This window comes from Alnus glutinosa, chromosome 14 (genome assembly GCF_958979055.1).
Source record: "Alnus glutinosa chromosome 14, dhAlnGlut1.1, whole genome shotgun sequence".
Classification (NCBI taxonomy): domain Eukaryota; kingdom Viridiplantae; phylum Streptophyta; class Magnoliopsida; order Fagales; family Betulaceae; genus Alnus; species Alnus glutinosa.
Window position 1 is genome coordinate 12,065,533 of NC_084899.1, and position 27,354 is coordinate 12,092,886.

At 41.2% G+C, this 27,354-nt stretch overlaps 1 protein-coding gene across 4 annotated transcripts in view; it reads left to right on the top strand.

Moving 5' to 3' along the window:
- The first annotated feature begins 1,503 nt into the window (after positions 1-1,503).
- LOC133857377 (NAD-dependent protein deacylase SRT2) overlaps positions 1,504-27,354 on the top strand; it is a 43,178-nt gene continuing 17,327 nt past the window's right edge. For all 4 annotated transcript variants that reach the window (XR_009898328.1, XM_062292629.1, XM_062292631.1 and 1 more), the window contains exons 1-4: positions 1,504-1,746; positions 16,300-16,342; positions 16,464-16,701; positions 16,867-16,932. Coding sequence is in view for 3 of the 4 variants with exons in the window: in XM_062292629.1 (XP_062148613.1) it covers positions 1,702-1,746; positions 16,300-16,342; positions 16,464-16,701; positions 16,867-16,932 (392 nt within the window). In the remaining variant the exon portion in view is untranslated. The remainder of the gene's footprint in view (positions 1,747-16,299; positions 16,343-16,463; positions 16,702-16,866; positions 16,933-27,354) is intronic.

Consider the following 27,354-nt stretch of genomic DNA (forward strand, 5'->3'; position numbering starts at 1 on the left):
CAAGCCATTGCAAGTGTGCTGTTACTGCGCTATAACTGAAGTCTATCTTTGAGGTTGGCCCTAAGATAAAGGATTCCATTGAAGACCCCTTCAGGTAGGAGACCTGGTTGGGAGGCGTTCGTGTTGGGTTACACGTTAGAGAGCAAGGTACGACCACTGCATCAGGGGTATGTGAGTGTTACTATCTTGTATTTAATCTTGTCTTCTGAATAATGGATATCCTGGGTTTGGCTGCCCCGGAGTGGTTTTTCTCATCTTGAGTTTCCACTTCGTTAATAAAAATTCTTGTGTTGTTTATTTTCCTTATTGTTTATTTTTGTTAACACTTTGTGCACACACTTGCTGTTTATTTTAGAAGTCAATTCCATTTTTTCAAAGTGGATGTGACCACCAAGGTGGAAGCATTATCTAGAATGATAGACCAACTCATGACAATTGGCTTTGCTCTTACCATTGCCCCTCACACGCCCATCCAGCATGAGACATGTTCACTTTGCTCTAGCCATTTGCACCATGTGAAAGATTGTCCTACAGTTTGACAATTTTCTGACATTTTTCATGAGCAAGTGAATGCAACTTTCTCCATATCGGATAATGATCCGTACTCAAATTCTTACAACTAGGGATGGAGAAACCATCCAAATTTCTCGTGGCGAGCTCAAGTTACGAGAAATTCAGCATCATAACATTTGCAGTCCACTAATCAATCCTTCAATACATCCTCCAACCACTGCCCCCTACAGCAAAATCAATCATCGCCTACCTCTTCTAGGAATTGTGCCTTTGAGGACAAGGTGTTGAATGCTATCAACACTCTTAAGGCAAAAACTCAGTTGCTGCACACTCACTCTCAAACGCTGAGTTGTTAAGTTTTTAATTTTTATATTTTTATATTTCTTAAAAAAAAGAGTAACACATGTCATCATTCTGATGGTGATGATACGTGGCATACTAATAGAAATCCGTCAAGTGTTTTAATGAAATTTGACTGTAAGAATTAAATTATTATTTTAGTCTACCCCGAGAACCTTTGAATTATTTTTTATACTGCAACAAACGATTTGTAATTGAGGCCAACTACAGAGATTGATTTTGCATTTATCCCTAAGTTTTTTTAAAAAAAATTAGATTTTTTTCTTTCTAATTCTTATTATTATTTTTTAAAAAAAAATAGTATTTTTCTACTAATTAATAAATACAAAAGGTAATTTTAATTTTTTTAATGATTAAAATAAGGGTATTGTCGGAAAATTTTGCGCAAATTTGATTTTCCATTTAACATAAAGGTTTTGCTGACAAATGGAGCTAAGTTGCAACAAAATAACAATTTGAGGGATCTAAATATCACACCTGTCAATTGATAAAGTTAAATAAAAAATAACTATTAGTTCATGTAGGCAAAATATATTTATCCCTTTTTTATTCATAAATACAAGTTGTCTTTTCTTTCCATTCTTTTTAAGATTTAAATGGCGGAGAAGTTTGCAACGTGGAAAAGGTGTACTCTATTCCCGGTGGACCAAAACTGGAAGAAATATAAACTACCTCCGACGCGTCCAATGCTTAAGAACTTGGATGAGACTGACAATAACCTGATTAGCCTCGGCTCTTCTCTCTGCCAAAATTTGATCATCTTTGCCGACAGATTCACAGAGAAGGAGAGTTCAACGTACTAGATATCGAATTTGCAAAGGCAATTAAATGGCCATGTTCATGCGCTTGCCATTCCCCCCACCCTTCTTCCCTGTTAGTTCCAATTCTCTTTCTTATATTTGCTCGTTATATGGTTGCTTTTATTCGTGGTTAGTTTTCTGAATATTGCTCATTTCTCGGTTTTCTGATTGAATGATTGTTTATCTGTTATGTTTTGAAGGGTTCTAACACAGTTAGTTAAGTATTTATTAGTAGAGGTTGATATGAAAAGGAAAAGGAACGATGTTTGGGACATGGGTTTCGGAATATTGGGAAGAAAAACACACAGATGAAGCAGAATTTATGTTGTGGATTTTGTTGTTGGGGAAAAAGATATAATGTTCACTAAAACTGGCTGTGTCCAAAGCGTTAGAAAAACATACAAATTGTGTAGTATTTATTAAACGGTGGAACTGAACCTCTCTTTTAATAGTGCCTGATAGAATGCACAATTTACAAGAAGCAGGTGTTTATGAAGCTTCTGGATCCTTGTTTCAAACAATCCTATCTGAAACGACCTAGGAAAAAATGCTAGTCATATTTGTGCTATCACCTTAAAAGACTAGTGAATTTGGAGTTTCTTTAGAATTCCTTATAAAACCTTGTTTCACCTAGTAATTAGACAATGTGGGACTTAGCACTTATGACTATCTTTTATAAACCACTAACTCTATGTTTTCTATTTATCTCTTCTAAGTATGGGACCAGGGTGTTACAAACTCTCCTCCTTAAACTCCTGACATCCCTTTTAGGATCACATCATGTGGTGTTCCAGTACCACATGACCTAGCTTTACTAGGTGGCTCTTATACTATTTGTAATGACCTAGAAAAAAGCTTTAGCTACATTTGTGCTATCACTCCAAAATGACTAGTTAATTTGAAGTTTTCTAGAATTCATTATAAATCTCAGTTTCACCTAATAACTAGGCAATGTGAGACTTAACACTCACAGCTATCTCTTATAAACCACTCACTGTATGTAAGCTATTTATCTCTTTTCAATATGGGACCGGGGTGTTACACTTACCCCCTCGCCCCCAAGTGTCGGGCATCCCAGCATCAAGGATGCTTCTAGTGTGAATAAACATGATGTAATAAAATATCTTTTGGATTTTTCTTTTCAGAATACATTTTGACTGAAATTGTGACATGACAGAAGTGATAGAAAAGAGAAGAGCGTGTCTTCATTCTTGAATTCTTTGGAATCCATCAGGAAGAAAGACCTAGAAAAGAGCTCTCTTTTTGTGAAAACAAATCAATAATAAACTCAATGACTCAATGATTAAATAAGTTCCATTCAAGCTGGTACATAGGTTACAAATCCTAGTCTAGACATAAATTCTTAAGTTATTAGAAAATTGTGTAAAAATAAAATAAACTAAATTCTGAAGTTTTTAGGGAAAATTGAAAATATATAATTCCTAAAGGTATTAGGAAAATCCAGAAAATAAGAAATTTTAAAATTATTAGGAAAACACAAAAAACTAAATAAAGCAAAAGAAAATTCTAATATCAGCCTTTACTGCTTAAACAGACCTTGCTCTTGAGTTATTATTGGAAGAATATGCATCATTCGAAGGATGGTACTCGAACAGATCAAGAACATCGAAAGTTGAAGAGATAGCCGTATCCTATGGCAAGTCGATAACATATGTATTATTGTTGATCTTCCGAATAATGAGATAAGGATCATACTTCTTGTTCTTGAGGTTGTTATACATTTCCCTAGGAAACCTGTCCTTCCTTAAATAGAACATCACAATATAACCCTCCTTGAATACTTTCTTTCTCTGTATCTTATCTGTGGTTTTCTTGTACGTCATATTTGACTCTTCCAACTTTTGTTGCACTTCATCCTTGGGATATGAAACTAAGTTGAAAATGTTTTTTTTTTTTTTTTTTTAAAATACTGATTTTCTGGAACTCTAAAAATGTTTTTCTGAAAAATTTTCCGTTTTTTGGTTCGTATTGAAAATGTGAAATTATTAACATTATGATAAGGTCCAACAAACAACGAAGTGGCTCTATCAGGAGAGGAAGAGAATAGGGGATTGGGTCTAAAGGAGCAGGCCTTAGGCTTGCGGAGGGCTAAAGGAAAAGAAGTCATTGAAGCCCACAAGGATAAAATTTGGAGTCTGGCAATAACCTACAGTTGCCGGATTCAGTCTAAGCAGCCGGTCCAGCTTGAAGTGATGAGCGGGGAGCTGGGCGAAATGGAAAAGCATATCCAGAGGGTGAAGATGACGACGATGGACGTGGATATAGAGCTAGAGACCATCGATATAGGGTTTGGATCACTGGGGGTTATTGCTGTGCGATAGGAGAAGCTACTGGGCAAGAATGGGTATGAACTAGAGGGAACCGATGGTGTCTTTGGGGGCATGAGGAAGGCGAGCGAGGAGCTTGCATTGCTTGGGTTTCAGGAGTCTATATGTGCAAGGCATGGAGAGGCAGAAACAGAGAATATGGAGGAGCTGTTTCACAGTGGAGGTGAGGCCGGCTTTGATGGTGAGTATCAACTAGTTTCTGATTTGAGTGTTGGTGTAGGTGAGGATAGGGATGAGGGCGATCAGGGGAGTGAGAGTCCGAGGGAGGTAGATATCGGATTGGGAGTATTTGGTTTTGGAGAGATGGATTCACCGTATGTACGCAAGGGGTTAGAAAGTCAGAAAAATACTGTTTTGTTCCGAAATTTGTGGAGTGTGAGCAAGATTCAAAGGGTTATTGGGGTTTGAAGATGACTTACGGGGTGGGGTTGAGGGGGATGATTCTTTAGCAGTGGTGACCCGTACAGAAGAAGCTAATGGGGGAAGTGAGATGCTGGATATCTAACCATTGGCGGTTTTGGGGGAACAATTAGGGGATAATTTTGTTTCCACAAAGTGGGTGGTAGAGAGAGTTAAAGGATTCTGTCAAGTTGTAGGACTGTCTTGTGCGGGTTTTGAAGATAAATTGATGGATTTGTTCAATGATATTGAAGCACATCGTTATTCCAATAGGGTGGGGTATGACAATAATTTGAGTGCTAAATTTTTGAATCGAGGACAACGTGAAGTGAAGAGATTGGAATGTTCGGTGAATTATGATGGGAAAGGAGGTCAGTTGTCTAGGCTGACTAGAAAGGGGAGGGTTGGTAATTGTTAATTATGAAGCCCAAGATAATTTTGTGGAATGTGCGAGGCATGAATGAGCTTGAGAAAAGAATGAAGATTAGGAGGTTGTTAAGGGAATGGAAGGTAGATATTGTGTGCTTGCAAGAGACTAAAATGGAGGTAATTAGTAGGGAGGTGGTTCATAGTGTTTGGGGATATGTTCATGTAGATTGGGTGTATTTGGGTTCGAGAGGGGCATCGGGAGGTATCTTGATAATGTGGTATAGGAGAGTGGTCGAGAAGATTGAGGAGTGTGTGGGGCGGTATGTGGTAGCATGTGCGTTAAGGAAGTGTGACGGCGAATTTTGATTGGGCGTTTGTGGGTGTTTATGGACCTAATGATAATGGTGAAAGAAGAGGGCTTTGGGATGAGTTGGCTGTTTTGATGAATATATGGGATATGCCTTGGTGTATTTGGGGGGGGGGGGGATTTTAACATAGTTCGGTCTCCGTGCGAAAGAGGGGGGGAAGTGAGATCTTTACAGGCAATGGTGGAGTTTTCTGATTTTATTTTTGATCAGGGTCTCATGGATATTCCAATGGTCGGGGGGGATCCACGTGGTCCAATTGCCGTGTAGGTGCTTGGTCCAGAATTGATCGGTTCTTGCTCTCTACAGAATGGGAGGAATATTTTCCAGAGGTTTCTCAAAGATGTCTTCCTTGTCTACTTTCGGATCATTATCCATTGTTATTGGATTGTGGAGTAGGGAGATTGGGTAGGGGGTTGTTTAAATTTGAAAATATGTGGTTACAAGCAGAAGGTTTTGAGGAGTAGGTGAAGAGGTGGTGGGGATCCTGCATTTATGATAGGCCAAGTTATGTGTTCGCATGAAAGTTAAAAGCATTGAAAGTTGACCTGAAAAAATGGAATGAGGAGGTGTTTGGGAATGTAGGGGTGCGAAAAAAGGAAATGGAGAAGGGTCTGAGTTAGCTGGATATGATTGCTGAGGAGAGACCATTATCCGAAGAAGAAAATATCAAGAGAGAAGACTATTCTAGAAGATTAGAGCAGAGTATTTATCTTGAAGAAGTTAGTTGGAGAACAAAATCAAGGGCATTGTGGTTAAAGTAGGGTGACAATAATACAAAGTTCTTCCATTGGTTGGCAAATTCACACAGGATACATAATTCGATTGAGACTCTAGTGTTGGATGCACATCTGATTGATGAGACAACAGTTATTAAGGATCACATTGTGGACTTTTATAAAAAGCTGTACTGTAAGCAATATCAATGGAGACCAAGGGCAGATGATTTATCTTTTCTTTTCATTAATGATGGGGATTTTTTTTTTGGATGGAACGAGAGTTTGAGGAAGAAGAAATTTGGGAGGTAGTACAGAATTTCAAAGGAGATAAGGCCTCAGGTCTTGATGGATTTACTATGGCATTTTTTCAAAAGTGTTGGGAGGCCTTAAAGGCTAATATTATTGCGGTGCTAAAGGAATTTAATAACAGTGAAAAATTCTAGAAGAGTCTAAATGCTACTTTTGCGTCATTGATTCCAAAGAAGGCCGGAGTGGTGGAAGTCAAGGATTTTGACCTATTAGTTTAATAGGTGGAATGTTCAAAATAATTTCAACAGGTTGAAGTCAGTGTTGGGGAAGATTGTTTCTCATTCTCAGACTGCATTTATCAAGGGGAGACAAATCTTGGACTCTGTGTTGGTGGCCAATGAATGTGTGGATAGTCGGCTTTGCTCTGGAACACCGGGTATTATTTGCAAATTAGATTTGGAGAAGGCTTATGATCATGTAAATTGGGAGTTTTTGCTTTATTTATTGGAGAGATGTGGTTTTGGAGAGAGATGGTGAGGTTGGATCGCTCATTGTATTTCCACTGTATCTTTCTCTATCATTATCAATGGGTCGCCTTCAGGGTTTTTTAGTAGTTCACGAGGTCTATGACAAGGGGATCCTTTGTCTCTGTTACTGTTTGTGTTGATGATGGAGGCTTTAAGTCGGATGCTATTTGCAACGGTGGAAAGTGGGTGCCTTTCTGGGTTCTCTGTGGGATTGAGATATCAGGAGGCTATGATTGTGTCTCATTTATTATTTGCTGATGATATACCTTGATCTTCTGTGATCCTAAATGAGGGGTGGTTGGTGTTCTAAGGAGGTTGGGGGTTCTTTTGGAGTGGGAGTTTGGAAATATATTAGGAGGAGTTGGGATTCTTTTGCAGCTCATGTGAGATATAAGGTCGGAGATGGTTCTTTAATCTTATTTTGGCATGATGTGTGGTGTGGGATCTACCTTTAAAGTTTCTTTTCCAGAATTATATACTATTGCATGTGGTAAGGATACAAGGGAGGAGGAGAATATGCAGAGACAAAATGGTAACATTCTGTGGAATATTTTGTTTTCTCGACCAGTACATGATTGGGAGGTAGAAATGGTTTCTAGATTTTTTAAGGTGTTGTATTCTCTTAAAGTAAGGTGTGAAGGAGAGGATAAAATTTGTTAGATTCCAGAGCGAAGGAAATCTTTGGAAGTGAAGTCTTACTATGGTATTATCTAATCCTATACAGTCTTCTTTTCCGTGGAAGAGTATTTGGAAAGTTAAGGTTCCTCTGAAAGTGGCTCTCTTTGTGTGGATGGCGACTTTAGGAAAAATTCTAACTTTGGATAACTTACGCAAGAGGAATATCATCGTGATGGAGTGGTACTATATGTGTAAGATTGGTGGAGAGTCCATTGATCATTTGTTCCTGCATTGTATGGTTGCTACAAAATTGTGGAGTATGATCTTGCAGCTGTTTGGTGTTGTGTGGGTAATGCCACGATCAGTGAAAGAGATGTTGGGGAGTTGGAGGGGGCAAAGGGGCAACCGGTTGTTGATGCCGATTTGGAGAATGGCTTCGTTGTATTTGATGTGGTGTCTATGGAAGGAATGGAATGCATGCACAGTTTTGAAGATTGTGAGATTGATTTGATTAACTTGAAGAAGTTGGTGATAAAAACATTGTTTATGTGGGGAATGACGATACAGTCTATGTCTGAGTGTTCTTATTTTGATTTATAAGATATGTGATCTTCTTTTCTTTGAATTAGGGGTATCATGTATACATCATGTGTACTTGGGTTGCACCCCTAAGCACGTTTTTTTTTTTTTTTTTTTTTTTTAAATATACTTATTAAAAAAAAAAAAATTGGTGGGGTGGCTCTGTCAGGGGTTGGTACAAATGAAAGAGAAAGGTCGTGTCTAAAATATACCATGGTGTGGGTATTCGCTAGGAGGAGGGATTTGAAGAGAGGATTTGTAAATGGAATCTTTTATGCATTTAAAAACGTAAACCATTTTACCCTAAACAATGGGATATTTTACAGTTGACTGAAAATGTTTTTCGGTTGACCAAGCTTTGAAGCGTAGCCAAACACCTCAAAATACTGAAAATGTTTTATGGGAAACATTTAACTATGCAACAAGTGGCACCTAAATCTAATACATATTTTGGCAGACTACAATATACTATCTTGTAAAGCACATTTCCTAAGAATCTTTTAACCGTCTTCTTGTTAGTGAATTGTGTTTGTGGGACTACAAGCTCCCATTACTTTAGCTTCTCTCCAAAAATATAAAGAATAAGATTTCCTAAATTTTGATTGACCAGCTCTGTCTGTCCATTTGATTGTGGATGACTAGTGCTACTAAAGTTTAGAGACATATCAAACCTTTTCCATAAGGTGTGCCCAAAAGTGAGATAAAGACTTAGTATCTTTTTTTGATAAGTAATAAAGGTTTTATTAAAAAAAGCGTAAAGCGCTCCTAAGTACACATGAAGTATACACAAAAACTACCAAAGCAGCCTACAACCAGAAAGAAAACCCAATAACCCTCAAAACCCAAGCCCTCAAACCCAAAACCAACGGAAGACCCCAACTCTACACCATGTGCGCTTTGCCTTTTCTATGTCGGGAGGACGCGTTAGAATCATCGTAGTTGATGGAGCTTACCAGATTCAAAACTTCCCTCCTACCTTTGGTCTTTGGACTCGTTACCTTAACTCCCCGATGGAAGTCCTCTTCAATGACTTCCGAAATTGCCAATGACGGATCCCTATCCTCATCATTGTCCAACTCCCAATCCAAAGCCAATTTGGGAGGTAAAACACCCAAAGGGTAAGGAGAGTTGCCATCCTTCCCATCCCATACCTCGTTGCCCTATTCCCACGCAACCACCTTCCCAGATGGACCAAAACCTACTAGCCACTTTTGGGATTGGGTCAAACCATTCACCCTGAACTCCTCTCCCTTAATGGCGGTCGGAGAACCTGGAGTTGACTCACCTTTCTTAACAACCAGAGTCGACGCAGACACGATCGACACTTTATGTGTGACATTCGGGCTCCGGTTGAGAAATCCCGGCTGAAGAAAACCCCTCACCGGAGAGGGAGACTTACCCTAATCCTGCACTGGAAACACAATAGCTACCTTCTTGGCTGGATCACTCAGAATCAGAGATAGAAACCCTGTCCCTTGAGCTGGCCTCAAAGCTTCCATAGAATCAGCTAGAAGAATCTCGTCCATACGCACTTCTTTGGCTTCCCTAGCCTTCCGGTAGTATTTCAGGAACGACTTAGAGTTCGACAATACAGTAGAAGTGGAACACAACCTCTTTCCCAACCCAGCTGCCCTTGAAAAAGATTGAGAGGAAGTGATGCAAGACTGAGAAGAAGAGGATACTTGCAGAGGCAACATGTAGGAGGACTGAAAATCTGAGCAAGCAACAGCCGAAGAAGAGGCACCCAAAGAAAAAGACCCAACAACATTACTTACCTGTGCCGACGCCGAAGAAAGTATCTCTGGAGATTGCTAGGGGGGGGGGGGGGGGGGAGAGGAAGGAAAACCTAGAATCAATAGGACTCACCACCGAAGACGTCGACTCCGACTGCTGAATTGTAGAGTCCCAGGAGACAGCCAAGAGAAGGGAAACCTAGAATCAATAGGACTCACCACCGAAGACGTCGACCCCAATTGCTGAATTGTAGAGTCCCAGGAGATGGCCAAGAGAACCACCGAAGACGACTTAGGCTGGGTAGGAATGGAACCAGGTTCCGAACTGGCAGAGAAGTCCAGAGACCCAGGAGTAGAGTCTATTGAAGAAGACCCAAGGCCTGCAAAAAAATTCTTCACCATGGCCTTAGTTCCTGCTCAGTTGCCTCGTTTGGGCTTGAGACCCAGCCTAGCACACTTGAACTTGGAAGCTGAAACCCGGTCCAAAGCAGCCCAAAGCCACTCAAGAAGCTTCTTCCACGAACGATAAAGCCCTAGCTTCTTCTTCTTCCTAGCCTCGCTGCCACCAAGGAAGCAGATTGGATTTGTGTTCTTCATCGTCGACCTGTGCGGTTGCACCTCCAAATCATAGCAATTCATGGCCAATCTCCCATCTTCAACCACCCTACACCACGCCTCCGAAAGCAGATCCAACCCATGCAGCTCTAACTTCGAACCCCGCAGCCCAGTATGCTTGATGTGAGAAACAACTTCCCCCTGAACCATTTCCGCAAAGGATGGAGAAACCCCACCCAGACGACTTGATGAAACACCCCCTTTCTATATCCCCTCCGATGTAGACACCTCAAAACTAGCGTCCGAGCCTTAGATCCGAGAAAAGTGAGCATCTTCTGCAACTCACCCACAACCCTAGACCAGCCCCAACCTTCACGGCCTTCAGGGAGCCAAATAGCCCATTTTTTACCACCCTCAACTTCGGCTACCATCTCTAGGTAGCGGCCGGCCTTGTTACCACTCCCTCGTAACATCAATGCTTTCACATCCTCCCGGAAATACTTGACGAAGTCCTTCCCTGGAGCCTTCAAAGCCTCCTCGACAGCGGCCATCAACCACGCTGAACCTTGGAGACCAAAAAAAATGAGCCCGCAAAACCCTTTCCTCCTCTCCTCCAAGCGCAGTTCAAACGCTTCTGCCTTCGCCGAAAAGGAGAAACATTTAGCTTCCACAAAGAAGCAACGCTCCATCTTTTCCAAAACTGAAGAGCTACAAGAAGAAATACCATGGAGACATACCCACGAAATGGCCCCTCAGCACTACAAGCCAAAACCCAGCACCAAGGGAGCTCGGAAAAGTAGAAAACAGAGAAAACTCGACTATTGTGCCCAGCAAAAACGAACCAGAACGAAGCTTTAGCGGGATGCGCCTACACGTGCCACTGCTAGCAAGGGGAGGAAAAAGCGAGCATGGGAGATGAAGAGAGAGAACGAAGAAAAAGTAACAACCCAAAATTGATAGATCATATAAAGACTTGGTATCTCAATCTAGTATGATGGATTCACAAACTTCATGAAACAAATAATTTCTTCAAAAAATAAATTCAAGACATGAGTAGCATTGGAAGTCTTCTTGCTAGCTATGAAACGTGCCATTTTTTAATTCCTATCAAATACTACAAGCACAATATCAAATCCTTGTTGGGTTTGTAGTAGTCCTAACATAAAGTCTATCGACAAACTTTCCCAAGATGACTCTTGAATGAGTAAAGCCAAATATAACCCAGTGTTTGCTGCCTGATAAATCAGGCATTTCTTGACATGATTGCCCACGTCTTTCTTCAGTTGAGGCTAAGGAACTTCAATTGATTTGTGGTTCAATGTGAAAGGGAATTTTATTTTTATTTTTATTTCTATGCACATCTGGCATGCATTCTATTCATAATGCTTTGACTGTTTAGGAACTTCAAAGCCTAATGATCCATGTATAGGTTCAAATTTTTGCTATACTAAGTGGCGCTCCCACACTCTAAATGCCTATACGACCTCGTAAAACCAGCTCATATGCCAATCACTTTAGATATGTCTCAGTGAGTTTCTCATTGTAAAATGCCACTAGTCAACTTCTTAAAAAAGTCAAGCACCTACTCCAATAATTGATGCGTCAAACTCCACTTGAATAGCTTATCTAAGAAATCTTCGATATGAAGATAACCATTAAGCATAGTAAGTTTATTTTCATGTGAAAATCTCTAGATTTGGCATCACCACTATCTTGATGTTTGTTTGCATCAAATTTTTAAAATACGCATTTGGATAACTCTTTATTATCTCTAGAGTTCTCCTTTTAGGCTAGCTGTCTATTTGGAGACATATGAGCACGATTTTGAGCAGGTTGCATGCAAGTCCCATCATCATTGTGAGAAAAGGGAGGTGTAGGAAGCTAGTTGGTTGGAGAGAGAATTTGACGAAAGGGAGGTGTGGGAGGTTGTGAAAGCTTCGAATGGTGACAAGCTGCCGGGTCCAGATGGTTAATCTATGGTGTTCTTCCAAGCTTGTTGGGTTATTTTGAAAGAGGACATCATGAAGGTCTTTCGTGACTTCTATGCTAGTGGTATAAGTTCGAGAGGAGCCTTAATGCTACATTCCTCGACCTCATTCCAAAGATTCCAAAGGCAGTCGATCCCAAGGACTTTCTCCCTATCAGTCTAGTGGGTAGCATTTACAAGATTATTGCTAAGATTTTAGCGAACAGGCTTAAGATGGTGTTGGAAAAAATTATTCTAAGTCATAGAATTTGTTCATCTGAGGTAGGTAGATCCTATTCTTATTGCTAATGAATGCCTTGATAGTAGATTGGGATTTGGAGAACCGGGGGCTATGATCATGTTAATTGGGATTTTCTGCTGTCCAAGCTTATGATCATGTTAATTGGGATTTTCTGCTGTCCAAGCTTATGATCATGTTAATTGGGATTTTTTGCTGTCCATGCTGAGAAGGTGCGGGTTTTGGAGGAAATGGTGCTCTTGAATAGCCCATTGTATTTCGTCGGTATGTTTCTCGGTTTTGGTGAACGACTCTCCCACTAGCTTCTTTAGCGTCTCTCATGGCTCAAGGCAAAGTGACCCTTTGTCTTATTTGTTGTTTGTCATAGTGATGGAGGCATTGGGTAGGATGATTTCAGTTGCAGTGAGTGGAGGCTTGTGGTTTGGCTTCTCCATGGGGACTAAGACTGATATCTCCCATCTTTTATTTGCTGATGATACATTGGTTTTCTGTGGGACTGACCCAAATCATCTTCGTAATTGACTGGCCTTATTCTTATTTTTTGAAGTTGTGTCGGGTTTGAAGGCGAACTTAGCTAGGTCGAAATTGGTTCTTGGGTAAATGTTGACAATGTGGTCGAGTTGGCTGGGATTCTGGGTTGTGGGGTTGCGTCTCTGCCCATGAAGTATCTTTGTTGGACTGCCGGCATGAACACAGTGGTCTCCGACCAGGGCCAGGAACCAATTAGAATTTGGATCTTGACATGTCGGTGGTTTTTAACCGTAGGCATCTTGCCAGGAAGTTGGTGGGCTCATCATTTTCTACGGGATCCCGAGACCAATAGTCACCCCGACCTAATTCATGATAAGCCCACCAACTTCCTTGCAAGATGCCTACAGTTAAGAACCACCAACATGTCAAGATCCAAATTCTAATTGGTTCTTGGTCTTGGTCAGAGACCACTGTGTTCGCGTCGGCGGTCCAACAAAGATTGTTCTTTCGTTGGGGGCCGCCTACAAGGCCAAACATATATGAGATGGTGTTATTGAGAAGATTGAACGTCGGCTGGCTAGTTGGAAAAAGTTTTACTTATTTAAGGGTGGTAGGGTTACCCTTATCAAGAGCACCCTATCCAACTTACCTACGTACTTCATGTCCCTCTTTCCTTTCCCTACAAGTATTGCAAACCGTATTGAGAAGCTTTAACATGATTTCTTATGGGGAGGGCTAGGTGAAGAGTTCAAATATCTCTTGGTGAGTTGGTCCAAGGTTTGTACGTCGATCTCTATGGGAGGATTTGGGGTTGGGAACTTGCAGAGGTAAACAATCATGTTCTTTTAGGTAAATGGCTTTGGCGCTATGGGCTTGAGAGAGAGGCTTGGTGGAGAGTGGTGGTGGACTCTAAACATGGAAGTTCATGAGGAGGGTGGTGTTCTAGTGAGCTTGTTGGGGCGTATGGGGTGGGTTTATGGGAAAATATTAGGAACGGTTGGGAAAATTTTTGTAGTCATACCAGATCTGAGTTGGGGGAGATTGCTCTAAGGTTAGATTTTGGTATGATCTCTCTGGTGTGGGGAGTTGGCACTTAAGGAAGCCTTTCCTGTTTTATTCGGTATTGCTTGCTTACATGATACTTCCGTTGCGGCTCACGTGGAATTTTCTGGCGGTTCCATTCAATGGAATGTGAGCTTTGCTAGAGAGGCTCATGATTGAGAGGTGGATGCATTTACCTTGTTTTTTAAGGTGTTGTATTTAGTGAGAATGAGAAGGGAAGGGGAGGACAAGTTGTGGTGGGTCCCTCTAAAAGAGGTTTCTTTGGTGTTAAATCTTTCTACAGTGTCATGGGTTGTAATGATGGTTTTCGTTTCCCATGGAAGAATGTTTGGCGGAATAAGGTACCTTTGAGGGTGGCCTTTTTTGTTTAGTCGGCAGCCCAAGGAAAGATCCTTATCATGGATAATCTCTGGAAGCTTCACGTCATTCTGGTCGATAGGTATTGTATGTCTAAAATGAATGGGCAGTCCTTAGACCATCTTGTTCTGAATTGTCAGGTTGCTTATACCATTTGGAATGTTTTCTTCAGTTGATTTGGGTTGTCTTGTGTTATGCCTAGATGAGTAGTGGACTTGTATGCTTGTTGGCGGACTGCTGGCAACACTTGGAGTGTTGCTGTCTAGAAGATGGTGCCTTCGTGTCTTTTGTGGTGTCTATGGAGGAAAATGAATGATAGAACCTTTGAGGACTGTGAGAGGGCGTTGGAAGAGATTTAAGTCTTTATTTTTCAACACCATGTATTTTTAGATAGTTGCTTTTGTTTCTGCTCTGGTGATTAGCTATCATGATTTCTTGTTCTCTTTGCTCCTACTAGTTAGGTGGCTTCTCTTATATACTTCTTGTGCAGCTAGGGGCGCATTACGCTTTTAATAAAATTCCAATTACTTATAAAAAACAAAAATCATTGTGAATCTTATTACTGTTGTGGTTTACATCTGGATCGTCCATTAGTCAAGCAAGAGTTGCTTAAATATCATGCAAAGCGTACTGTGTCTCATGCAAAGTTTGTTGCATTTCATGCTGGAAGTCCATAAATTCGGCTCTTATAAGAGGCCCTCTCTTGTGAGCATCGCTGCCAAGGACGTTGCCACCATTGCATGGGTTAGCCATCAATCTAGGGAATAGATATCAACTGAAAGAGCATAAGTGATAGAGAAGAAAAGATGAACACATCTTTTTTCTTGAATTCCTTGAAATCCACAAGGAGGAAAGAATAAGAAAACCTTCCTTTTAATAAAACAACTCAATAATAAACTCAACGACTCAATGAATTAAATAAGTTCAATACAAACCTTTATATAGGCCTACAAATCCTAGCTTTGACTGAAATCCTCCAGTTACTAGATGACTCCAAAAAGAAAATAAAATAAATCCTAAAGTTACTTGGAAAACCCATTAAATAAGAAGTTCTAAAATTATTAGGAAAACTTGAAAATAATAGAGTAGAAGAGAATTCTAGCCACCACTTGGTCCTGCATCAAATTTGTTCCTTACAATGAGACCTTGGAAGAGTTGAAAGGACCTCTGGAGATAATTATGCAAACTGATTTTTACACTTCTCTTAATAAAATTGTGTAATGTGTTATTGAAGTCTAGTTAGTGTGTGTAGAAGGCAAGTAGGACTAGAATTGGCGTACATTTTTGTTAGTGATTTAAGTGAATGTTTTCCCGTCACTTGGAAACCCTTCTTGTGCGAACTATTTATATTTTGGACAAATGGCATTTTCTTCATCCAGAAGAGTAGGGTGGAAGGTGAGGTTGTGGGTTCAAGAATTGGCGCATGTTTATCTTACCAATGAGAAAAAGAAAAAAGAAAAAAGAATGCAGTTGAACTCATTTTGGGAAACTTTTCTTTGAGCCAACTTCTGTGACATAAGATGCTAGTTCACATTTTATGGATTTATTTATTGACATGTTTGTTTGGTGCTTTAAAAAGTCTATTTCAGTTATCAAGGGAGACCCTTTATCTTTCGTCATTGTCAAATATTTCCTATGCGGCTCCCATAGAGAAGAAGTTGTTAAGTACATCTCAGATTGTTCTAGATTCCACTAAATGTAAAATTAATTATATATGATGAGGATGAACGGTACCTTGTGGTCAAATTGAAGGCAAATAATAAATCCATTCACAACCTTCTGCATACACATCGGAGGAGTATATTTATAGCTTTTAGTTCTCAAAAATAAAGGTGGGGGGTTTTATTATAGTGGAATAGTGCAATGAACATTCTATAAAAGTTTCTTTGAAAAACTTTCAACCATTGAGAAAAGGTTCATACATATCTTTCTGTATACGAGGAAAGTAGTGTGTGCTGTTTGATTCTGTAATTCAGCATCATTTCTTCATGGTTCTGTCCAATAGTGCTTTGGATTTCTTGATACTAAATTATTCGCTTTGATTATGCAGAGCTCCAGAAGTGCAAGTGAAATGCTGGGGGGCCTCATGCCAGGCAAGTATGCCCATGCAATCTACCAACTTGTTTTAGCATCATTAAATAAATTCCAACTTCTGTTCTTTAAGTGCGTCATAAATGGTTGATAATATGTGCTTGAAATCTCCTTTATTTTCAGGTATTTTTCAATTAAGTAGCAAAAATTGGCAATCTCCGAGCAGAGGAAGAAGAGTCATATTGTTTCAGGTCCCTGTAAAATCTGTACAGACGTCATGTCGGATTTCAATCCCTGGTATTTCATCAGGGAGAGAAGAAAAGGTGCCTTCAAAATTTTTGAGGGACAAGAAGTTGGTTCCTGATTCAGATCCTCCTAGCATCAATGATGTGAACTTTTTGTATCAATTTTTTGATCAAAGGTCAATCTTAGATATTCTCATATTTAGTTTTAAAATTTTGTGTTGCTTATGAACATATCTTTCAAAATGAATATATCTAATGACTCGGACTGTTTGATTTTTACCCTTTTTCTATTATTAGTTTTCTCACCAGTTCTGTTCTGTTGGTCATATGGTGTTTTGCAGCACGAAGCTCATGGTATTGACTGGAGCTGGGATTAGCACAGAATGTGGAATTCCTGATTATAGAAGGTTCTTGCTCCTCTTTGGTTGTGTGAGCTTGGATCCACAATCATTGTCTTTAAAACTTTTGATGTTGGATCCTTATGTCAGCTAATATGTGTGACGTACACTAAACTGTAACCTATATAATTAAAAGCTTCTTGAAAGTTTGCCCAAACAGAACTAAAGGATGTTTGTGCCTTTGTGTTTTTATATGTTTCTGTTAAAGACCTTGTTATGTTTGATGATGCTGTACTTTGTGATTGATCACATTAAACCTTTGTTTTTTGCCCCTCGGTGTATATAGACTCTATACCAGACACCTTTTTTTGCTATCCTTTTTTTAAAAAAAAAAAAAAAAAAAAAAATTATTTTTAATTTTTAATTTTTAGAAACACATCCACTAGACCAGTAAAAGGTTATTTCACAAAGACTCCTGTTGCTAAATGTAAGATTTAAAAGCTACTGAAGCAGTTTTTTTCTGAAAGAGGAGCAAGCAAGATAAAACTTTTCAGCCATAGTACCCAGGAGAGCTTATCTACCTATCTACACACACAAAGACAGAGAGAGATGCTTCCCCCTCCTGATCTGTAAATCCTACGATTTGCCCCTGGTTCAATACCTGTAACCTGAAAGCCTTTACTTCTACAATCAATATATATTCCTCTCTCCTCTCTCTCTCTCTCGCTGTGCCGAGCACCCTTCCTCAAAGCCTTCTTTTTTTTTTTTTAATAAGTAATAAAATTCAATAAAAAGCACAGATGGGCGCAACCCTAGTATACAGGAAGTATACAAAAGTGTCCATAATCAGAGGAAACAAAAGAACATGAATGTAAAACCTCAGCGAACATAATATGACTTTGGCTATGCGCCGAGACCCAAACATATAACATATTAAGCACATTTCGACACAAGTCCACAACTGGTAATTCCACATCTTCAAATAGCCTTGCATTCCTCTCACGCCAAAGACCCCACATTACACACAAGGGAACCTGCTTCCAAAGACGCATAACATGACCACGACCCAGCAAGGTGCCCCAACCACTCAACAAATCCAGCGTGCTTCTTGGCATGACCCACTCTACCCCGAACAAACTATAGAAAGAGCACCAAACAACCCGTGCCACGTCACAATGAAGGAGGTGATCAATGGATTCCTCATTCTTCTTACACATACAACACCACTCTACCACCACTATATTACGCCTACGCAAATTGTCATGTGTCAAAATCTTTCCTAATGCTGCTGTCCACACAAAAAACGCCACCTGCTTCGGAGCCTTAACACGCCAAATACCCTTCCAAGAAAAAGAGACCGCCTCTTGACAAGTTAGGGCTCTATAGAAAGTCTTCACTTCAAAGCTCCTCCTCTTAGAAAGATTCCACACCAACCTATCAACCTCTCCAATCCGAGTAGAATATAACTGCTCATAAAAGGAAAGAACCATTTCCACCTCTCAATCCTGAGCATACCGTGTAAAGACAACATTCTAATGAGCTACTCCACCTACCATAGACAAATTATCAACCACCCAAGCATTAGGAAAACGAGCAAGAGTGTACAAAACTGGATAACATAGCTTGAGAGGCCTATATCTCCATTCCATGAATCATGCCAAAAATGAGCATGATGCCCATCTCCCACCTCCAACCGCATATAATTAGCAAAAGTATCCCCGAAGCCTTCTTGAACAACTTGTGTCTCTGGGACCCTAGGTAGCCTGCGACACAGTAGCTAGCGACTATGTGAGTCATCACATTGTGGGTAGCTGTTGCATCCCCCTTCGGGGGTTGCCGTGTGAGGTTGGGGATGGAGAGTCATTTCTTTGTTGAGGCTAAATCTTTCCTCTTTTCAGTGGTGAATGGGTCAGATGAGCTGAGGGTGGTGGAAAAGGGGAAAGTAGGGGTGTTAGATGAGCCCAGCTGCTCGTGAACTCGACTCGGTTAAACTCGATTCGGTCTCGGTTCGAATAATAAATGAGTCGTTTATGAACACAATAATATGTTCGAATATTAAACGAGACATACTCGTATAAACTCGGCTCGACTCGGATAAAGCTCGCGAGCTTGGCTTGTATAAGTTGGACTCAATTCGTTCGGCTCGAGTCGTTAGCTCGCTCGTGTATAATCATATATAGACATATTTATTAATATATATGTATAAAAATAGGTTTTATAAATATAACACACACACATATATATATACCCAATCATATATAAATATAAGATTGTATAATTATAATCATATAGTGTATAAGTATTAACATACTAAATAGTAAATACTAACTATAGTTAAGTGTTAACTAAATATATATTATGATATTACTAGTTATAACATATTTAAAATATAATTATATGCTAATAATTAATGTGTTAGTGTATATTAACTATAGTTATAACTATGATATATAATATTATGACATATTGTTAAGTTGTTAACTAAAATATTTAATAGTTAGTATATTATACTAAATAACTATATTGAATAGTTAGTATATAACTATATAATTATGTCCCCAATGGGTAACTCAATCGGCTGGGGACCACGCCTCATGAAACGGAGGTCACTAGTTCGAATGTCCCTCCCCCCTCTTGTGTAGACATATCAAAAAAAAAATTATATAATTATATACTATACTTATACTATAGTTAATTAGTTATATATAGTATAATAGACTTACTACTTATTCACATTATACATATACTATAGTTAATAGTTATATATAATATAATAGTATTAGTCACTTACATAGTCATGTAAGACATATACTATAGTTTATAGTTATAACTTATTGCTTAATATGTTACTAGTTATTAGTTAATAGATTTAGCCCAAGAATTGAAGAAATATATGTCCAATAAACTAAACTATTTCATTAGTATTTTATATCAAAAAAAATATATCAATTGCTTTTTGGCAATATTTTTACAAAAATATAGTGTCTAAATTACTAAATTAGAATATTATAAAAGAAACCATCTAACCTACATAGCTTTTTTTTTTACTTCTAAATTTTTCATTTAATTCATAATTTATCTAAGTTTTTAATTTATTTGGAAAAATCTGGAATCAGATTTTATAAATTATTTTGTCTTTCATCTTGTAGAAACATCTAGAAATTGGAATAAAATAATGCCATCTAGAAATTAGAATAAGATAATGCCACAGCCACGTGTGTGGCTGTGGCTGAATTATTTCTTCTCCCCCCTCGATCTGTCAAACAAAAGACAACTAGACAAGGACAGAAAAAACGAAAAGAAGAAAAACAAGAGAAGAAAGGAAATGCAGAGAGAGAGGGAGAGGGAGAGCACTCGGCAGTCTGCACTGTGGGTGGTAGTGTTGGCGCGTCTGTGGCCACCGCGCCGCGTGGTGGTAGTGGGCCGCTGTCTTCGATCTAGGGGAGTGTTGGCGTGCGGTGGATCAACAGGGTGAGCATGAATCTGAGGGAAGTTGTTGGTGGGTCTTGGGTATTGGCTTTGGTGGCACGGCCACCATTGGGTGGTCTCCGGCCACGGAGCATGTCAAGGTGGCCGTCCCATGCGGTCACTGATTTGTACAGTGGTTTTGTGCTGGTTGGGTGTTGCAGCAGCAGAAGTCTCTTTTTTTTTTTTTTTTTTTTTTTTAAGTTAAAAATTTACAAAACTCCAATCGAGCTCGAGCCGCTCGAGCTCGATTGGAGTCTCGGCTCGTGAACCTAGCCGAGTTCGAGCCAAGCTCGAACTTGACTAGGTTCTTGACAAGCCGAATTCGAACATAGATTCTAAACTCGGCTCGAGCTCGAGCCGAATCCGAGCTCCCTAATAATGTATTCGAGCCGAGTCCGACAGCTCCAAGCTCGGCTCGGCTCAGCTCGAATACAGCCCTAGGGGAAAGTATTTTTTGGGTCTCTTTTGTTGGACTCGCGATGCGCTGCTTGGTTGGTTTCCATGGTGGAAGAGGTGTTGCGTCATACTGTTTTTGAGGATTTTGTTAAATCCTATAGGGAGGGTTCAAAGGTGACAATCGTTCGAAGAGGTGGGAATAGATTCGGCCAGTTTTTGGAGGTGACGGTCTACGCTGTGGGCGGTCGGAGAGGGATGAACCTATTTCCTGAAGGCCGGGATGGGAGAGGCTGGAGCCGTGTTTTTGGGGAGCTGAGTAAAGCTCTGGCTTTTCTTGAAGCCACAATGAAGGCTCGGTCTTCTGGTGTCACTCCGGTGGGGGAATTTTTGGGAAAGGCAGCGGGTCCTTTGTCGTTTGCGGAGGCGGTGCGCTCGCCGTCAACCGTCCTTGCCTTAGGTGGTCGGCCTTTGGTCCCGTTGGCGGAGGTGGATGGGTGCGAGGTGGAGAAGATTCTTTCGTTGGGGTTGGAGCAGGTGACGGTCCGGCAGGCGGTGGATTGTTTCGCCTTGGAGAGGACTCCTTCGGGTCCTTTGGGTAAAGACCGTTGTGCTGATGGCTCCAGGGATCGAAGTTGCAAAGGGTGCAGGAAGGCGTGCTCAAAGTGTAAGGTTTTAGAAGGTGATGTCGAGTGTGATTGTGATGCTTCGGGGCAAGAGGATGGGATCTTCAGGAAGTTTCTCGAGACTTTTGGTGACTGGCTGGATTGGGTATGCGGGCGTTCAACGAACTTGGGTAAGACCTCTTCTTTTGGGCTGAAACGGAAATTGGGCTATATGGGTTTAGGCTGGGTGTATAAGCGTGTTTTTTTTGTGCTTAGAGGGGTCCGTCTACGGGCTGGATCCAGGAGGATGGTCTTTATGCCCAACATCAAGAAGGCCAAAAAGATGGGTTTTGCTCCGATTTATGGATCCGACGCTTTCCCAGTGGGTTTGGGTTCTCCAACGCCGAAAGCGTTGGGCTTCTCGATTGTTACTATTCCTACATTTTCAGAGCATTCCTCTTCCATTCCTTTTGAGGTTTTTGCCCCGGAGACTTTCTTGGAGAAGTCTTCTGCTCCGTCCAGTTTAGAAGCTGCGATCGTGTCGTCGACGACCGCTACTCTTTTCTCGTCTGCTTTCGGGGGCTTTGAATGTCCGGTGATCGAGTCTGGATCATTGTCGGTAGGGTCTGGCAGGTTTTGGTGGGGGCTTCTCCATATGCAGGCAGTGGGTCATCTTTTTTTGGTGTCCTTTTAGGGGCGGCAACGCTGGGTGTTAGGTCGGCTGCCTCTACCTCGGTGAGGCCTACCGGTGTGGATCATCCTTTGCCGTCTTCGTCTGAGGCCAGCTTCAGGTTCCTGGTGCTAGGTGTTGTCTAGAAGTCCCCCAGAGCTGGTTAACATGACTAGTTTGCCTTGCCAGAGCTGGCTCCGTCTTCGTCTCTAGTTGGGTTTGGCCCCATCTCCAGCGACTGATCTTCAGGTGCGGATGTGTTAGGTGAAAGGTTGTGTTATTCTCTCCTTGTGATGTCGAAGTCTGGAGCGCCTATTTATCTGTTGGAATCCAAGTCGGTGCTTAGATACTCCTGGAAGCATAAGGTTGGCAAATTGGATGAGCATTTGCTTGCGAAGGCTCTAGTGGCTTTCAGTGCCCCCATGCCTCATTCTGTGCCATTATTTGGGGTTGCTGTCAAGCCCTTGTCAGCATCAACAAGGGATGGGATAGTGTCTACGTTTGCTCGAGATGAGGTCTGTCAGACTCTTCTTCGGCGCGGCTTCCTTCTTCCGAGTGGCGAGGCCCTTCCTCCGTCATAAGTGGGTGGGTCTCCGCTCTCTTCGGTCCAGTCTGTACTTGGGTGCCCTCCTCTGTTGTCTTTCTCAGGGATTGGTGAATCTTCGAGGGGAGGTGGTTTTGAAGAGATTGGTGGTCCTCTCGGGGCAACGATTGATCTTAGCTTCTATTTTCAAACTTTGGGGGTCTCCCATGAGGGGAATGTGAAGGGCTTTTTAGACTTTTTGGCTCAAGTTGATGCGGAGCAGCATCAAGGGGCTCCAGTCTCCACTTCTAAGTTTAAAGGGATTCGTGAAGTGAAGACCTTAGAGTGCACAATTAATTATGATGCCAGGAGTTTTGGTTCTAGCCAGGGCAAGGCAAGAGGACCACTAATTATTAAAGCATCTAACTTATCCCCTAAAGACTAACAACCTATACGTGAGTCCAGGGATCCTATAGATAACCATCACACCCGAAACTCTAGTGATAGAGATAGAACCTAGAGTTATACTAGAACTATAACACTTTGTAAACGCATGCTGTGATAGAGTGATAAGGCATAATATGCGGTGATAGGTAGATAAGAATGATTTCAAATGTAGAGAGGAAGAGTTGTGGCTATCCTAGTTTTCTGTAAATCTATAAATATCAATATACGCTCACCAGGATGAGCACGGTGGAAATTATCCAACAAAGGGTCTCGGTTCTGTGGGTGTTCTATTATGGTATCAGAGCAGTATATAGACTAGCGTCTTGACCCGTATGTCTAACACTGAACCTACCACGCCTACTGCTGCCTTAACCTCCGAATCTACCTCTCCTATTCCTTCCATTGAATCTGTTTCTGTCATGGCTTCATTGCCCCACCCCACCCCACCAACTCTAACTCTGTTATTTTTACCACCCCCAACATGAACCATTCCCTACATATCAAGCTGTCCAAAGGGAACTTCATTGCGGGAACTTCATGGCCAGGAGGACTCAAATCCTTGCCTACATCAAAGGGCAAGATGCTTTCGAATTTCTGGATGGTTCTTTTCAGCCTCCTACCCAGACAATTCCAAATACTAGCACTGCTGCTGGTGCTTTGGCTACCATGGTCAATCCAGATTTTATTGCATGGTGTCAAAGGGATCAAATGATCCTCAGCGTTCTCATCTCCACCCTCACTGAACTGTATGTGGTTCGTGCAGTCGGTTGTGCTACAACCAGCACTTTGTGAAACGCCTTGGTCACCATGTTTGCATCTCAAGCCCGAGCTCCTGTCATGCAGATTTATTTTCAACTTGCGACTGTCAAGAAGGGAAATAACTCCATCACTTAGTATTTCCAGACAATCAAAACCTTAAGCGACACTTTGACTGCTGCTGGACAACCTCTCAATGATTTTGAGAGTGTTTCATTCCTTCTCAAAGGCCTTGGCACCGAATTTGATCCATTTGTTACTTCTGTAACAACCCGAGTGGATCCTTTATCTTTTGATGAGCTGTATGGACACCTCCTGGCTCATGAGATGCAGATTGAGCAGCAACTTCCCTTCCTCGACCTTGGTAGAGGCTACCGTGGCCGATGCTCTTCATCTAGTGGACGCACCTATTTTCATGGTCGAGGCGCATCTTCTAGCAACCATGGACGTGGCTCCTACTTCAACAATGATGCTGCTTCTTCTTCCCGGCCTATATGTCAATTTTGTGGTAGGATTGGCCACACCACTGCTCGATGCTACCAAAGGCTGGACTCAGCCCACTTCTCCGAATCACAGCAGCAACATTCACAGGCCTATCAGCAGAATCCCCAGGCCTACTACTCCTCTTCTGCCTTGGCACATGAGGAAAATTGGTACCCTGATACCGGGGCGGCTCACCATGTCACTAGTGAGCACCAACACCTCAAACCTATCAACCGAGGAATATCAACGGTAAGATCAGATTCGTGTAGGAGATGGAACAGGTTTGCCTATATCTCACATTGGTTTTGCACTTCTAACTCTTACTCATCGTCAATATCTCCTTAATCAACTTCTTCATGTTCCTCTCATTTGCAAAAACCTCCTCTCAGTTCATAAATTTGCTCATGATAATGCTGTATTCTTTGAATTTCATGCCTCTTATTTTGTGATTAAGGACTGTCAATCCGGGATCACTCTGCATCACGGCCCACTTAAGGATGGACTTTACCATCTCCATCCTTCATCCACCTCTTCCATCAATAATCAAGCACTTGTAGGTGAATGAACCTCCACCGATCACTAGCACAAGTGCTTAGGTCATCCCGCTCTTCGCACAGTCTACAGAGTCCTATCTATGTTTCAGCTTCCAATCATCCCCAACAAGGCAGCATCTCCTTGCACTGCCTGTCCTTAGGCCAAGGACATCAATTGCCATTTCTAGTTTCAAATTCTAGCATATGTAATCATTTAGATAAATGGTTTATTCCGATGTATAGGGGCCTTCCCCAACTCTTTCAATCAATGGTAATCGTTATTATGCAATCACTGATGCTTTTAGTCGTTACACACGGGTATTTCCCATCCAATCTAAATCTTATGTCATGCCTATCTTCTTAAAATTTCAAGCTATGGTCGAATGCTTTCTAAACTCAAAAATAAAAAGTGTTCAAACGGATTGGGGTGTCGAATAACGCAGCCTCAACACATTTTCAATCAATTAGCATCATCCATCGCCTTTCATATCCTCACACACATCAACAAGAAGGATGTGCTGAAAGAAAACACCGCCACCTCATTGACACTACTTTAGCCCTTCTAGTTGAAAAGTAACATTCCCAAAACATTTTGGGATGAGGCATGCCTCACCTCTTGTTATCTCCTTAATAGGTTGCCCACTCCATTACTGAAAAATAAATCTCCATTTCAAAAATTATTTAACCGCACACCTGATTACACATTCCTCAAGATTTTTGGGTGTGCATGCTTCCCTAATCTTCTCTCCATTCCAAAAAATGCATCTTCCTCATCTATAGTCCTAATCATAAAGGTTACAAATGCTATCACATTGAGTCTGGCCGCATGTACATCTCAAGGGATGTAGTCTTTCATGAAAATCAATTTCCATTTGCTGCTACATTACCAACCCACCGAGCTTCTTGTTGCTTCTCCTTCTCCTTTTATTCCTCCTCTACATCTTCCAGCACCTTCTCATACTCGGCCTACTCTTCCCTCTGCATCATCCCATACAATTCAAACACCTTCTCCTGTGTCACAATCTTCTTCTGCAGAACCAAGTGTGCCTGTTTCAGATTCTAGCACTCCACCACCTCCTGCACGCATTCATCCTATGCACACAAGGTCACAAAATAATATTGTACAACAGAGGTAGCTTGCGGATGGTACAATCAGGTATCCTATACCTCGAGCATTGTTGGCCGAGACTCCCCCAGCACTTGTGGAGCCTACATGCTTCACAAATGCAGTCACATGACAAAATATTATCTGAATTTCTGCCTTTAGCCTTGAGTTCTGTATATTATATAGACTTTACAAGGATGCTATACATGGAAAGAAAATAAGGTACCGCATGATTCTAGCCCTATACACGTAAACTATATTCTGTCAAATATATATGCTAGCTATACAAAATAAGAGATGGAGAAATAAGGAAACAATCATGGGCAATAAGGAAACAATTATGGACAGCTGTGCTGTCCATTGACAGCCCCCCTCAAATTGATGCAGGGTGATCAACTAGCATCAATTTGCGACTTAGGAAGCAATGTCAAGGACGAGTGAGAGCCTTGGTAAAAATATCCGCAATTTGTAGATCTGTAGAAATATGAGGAAGAGTGATAATCCTAGCTTCAAAGGCTTCCCGGATAGAGTGACAATCCACTTCGATATGCTTGGTGCGCTCATGATAGACAGGATTGGCCGTGATCTGAATAGCACTGGTATTATCGGCATGTAGAGGTGTAGGGTCGGTCAAAGAAAAATCTAACTCAGCAAGCAAACCACAAAGCCAAATAATTTTTGAACAAGCAAGGGACATAGCACGGTATTCAGATTCCGTAGATGACTTAGAGACTCTGTCTTGCTTCTTACTTTTCCAGGAGATCAAGGCATCACCTAAGAACACACACCAGCCAGTGATGGAGCGACGTGTATCTGCACACCCAGCCCAATCAGCATCACTATAAGCAGCAAGACGAGGAGAATTGCTGGCAGGGAAGAATAAGCCACGAGCAGAAGTACCGTGAACATAGCGTATGATCCTTTGGACAGCAGTCAAATGTAGATGACGGGGAGTCTGAAGGAACTGGCTGACTTGCTGGACAGCAAAAGAAATGTCTGGTCTAGTAATGGTGAGATAAACGAGGCTACCCACCAACTTCCGGTATAAACTGGGATCAGCTAGTAAGTCGCCCTCCTCTTTGCGAAGCTTGACATTTAATTCCATGGGAGTATCGACAGAAAGAGCCTCTTGAAGACCAGCTGTAGCCACCAAGTCACTAGCATACTTATGTTGATTGAGAGAAATGCCGGAGGGACCACGATGCACCTCAAGACCAAGAAAATATGTGAGAGACCCAAGATCTTTCATATGAAAGGACTCCGAGAGATGAGTTTTGAGCTGGTCAAGTAAAATTGAATCGGAACCAGTGATCACAATATCATCAACATAAACCAATAGAAGAACAATTCCCATGTCGGATTTCTGAAGAAACAAGGAAGTGTCATACTTGCTCTGCTTGAATGAAAATTGTAATAAAGTGGTGTGGAATTTATCAAACCAGGCCCTCGGAGCCTGTTTGAGACCATAAAGGGAGCGACGAAGCTTACACACATGTGAAGTCGGAAAA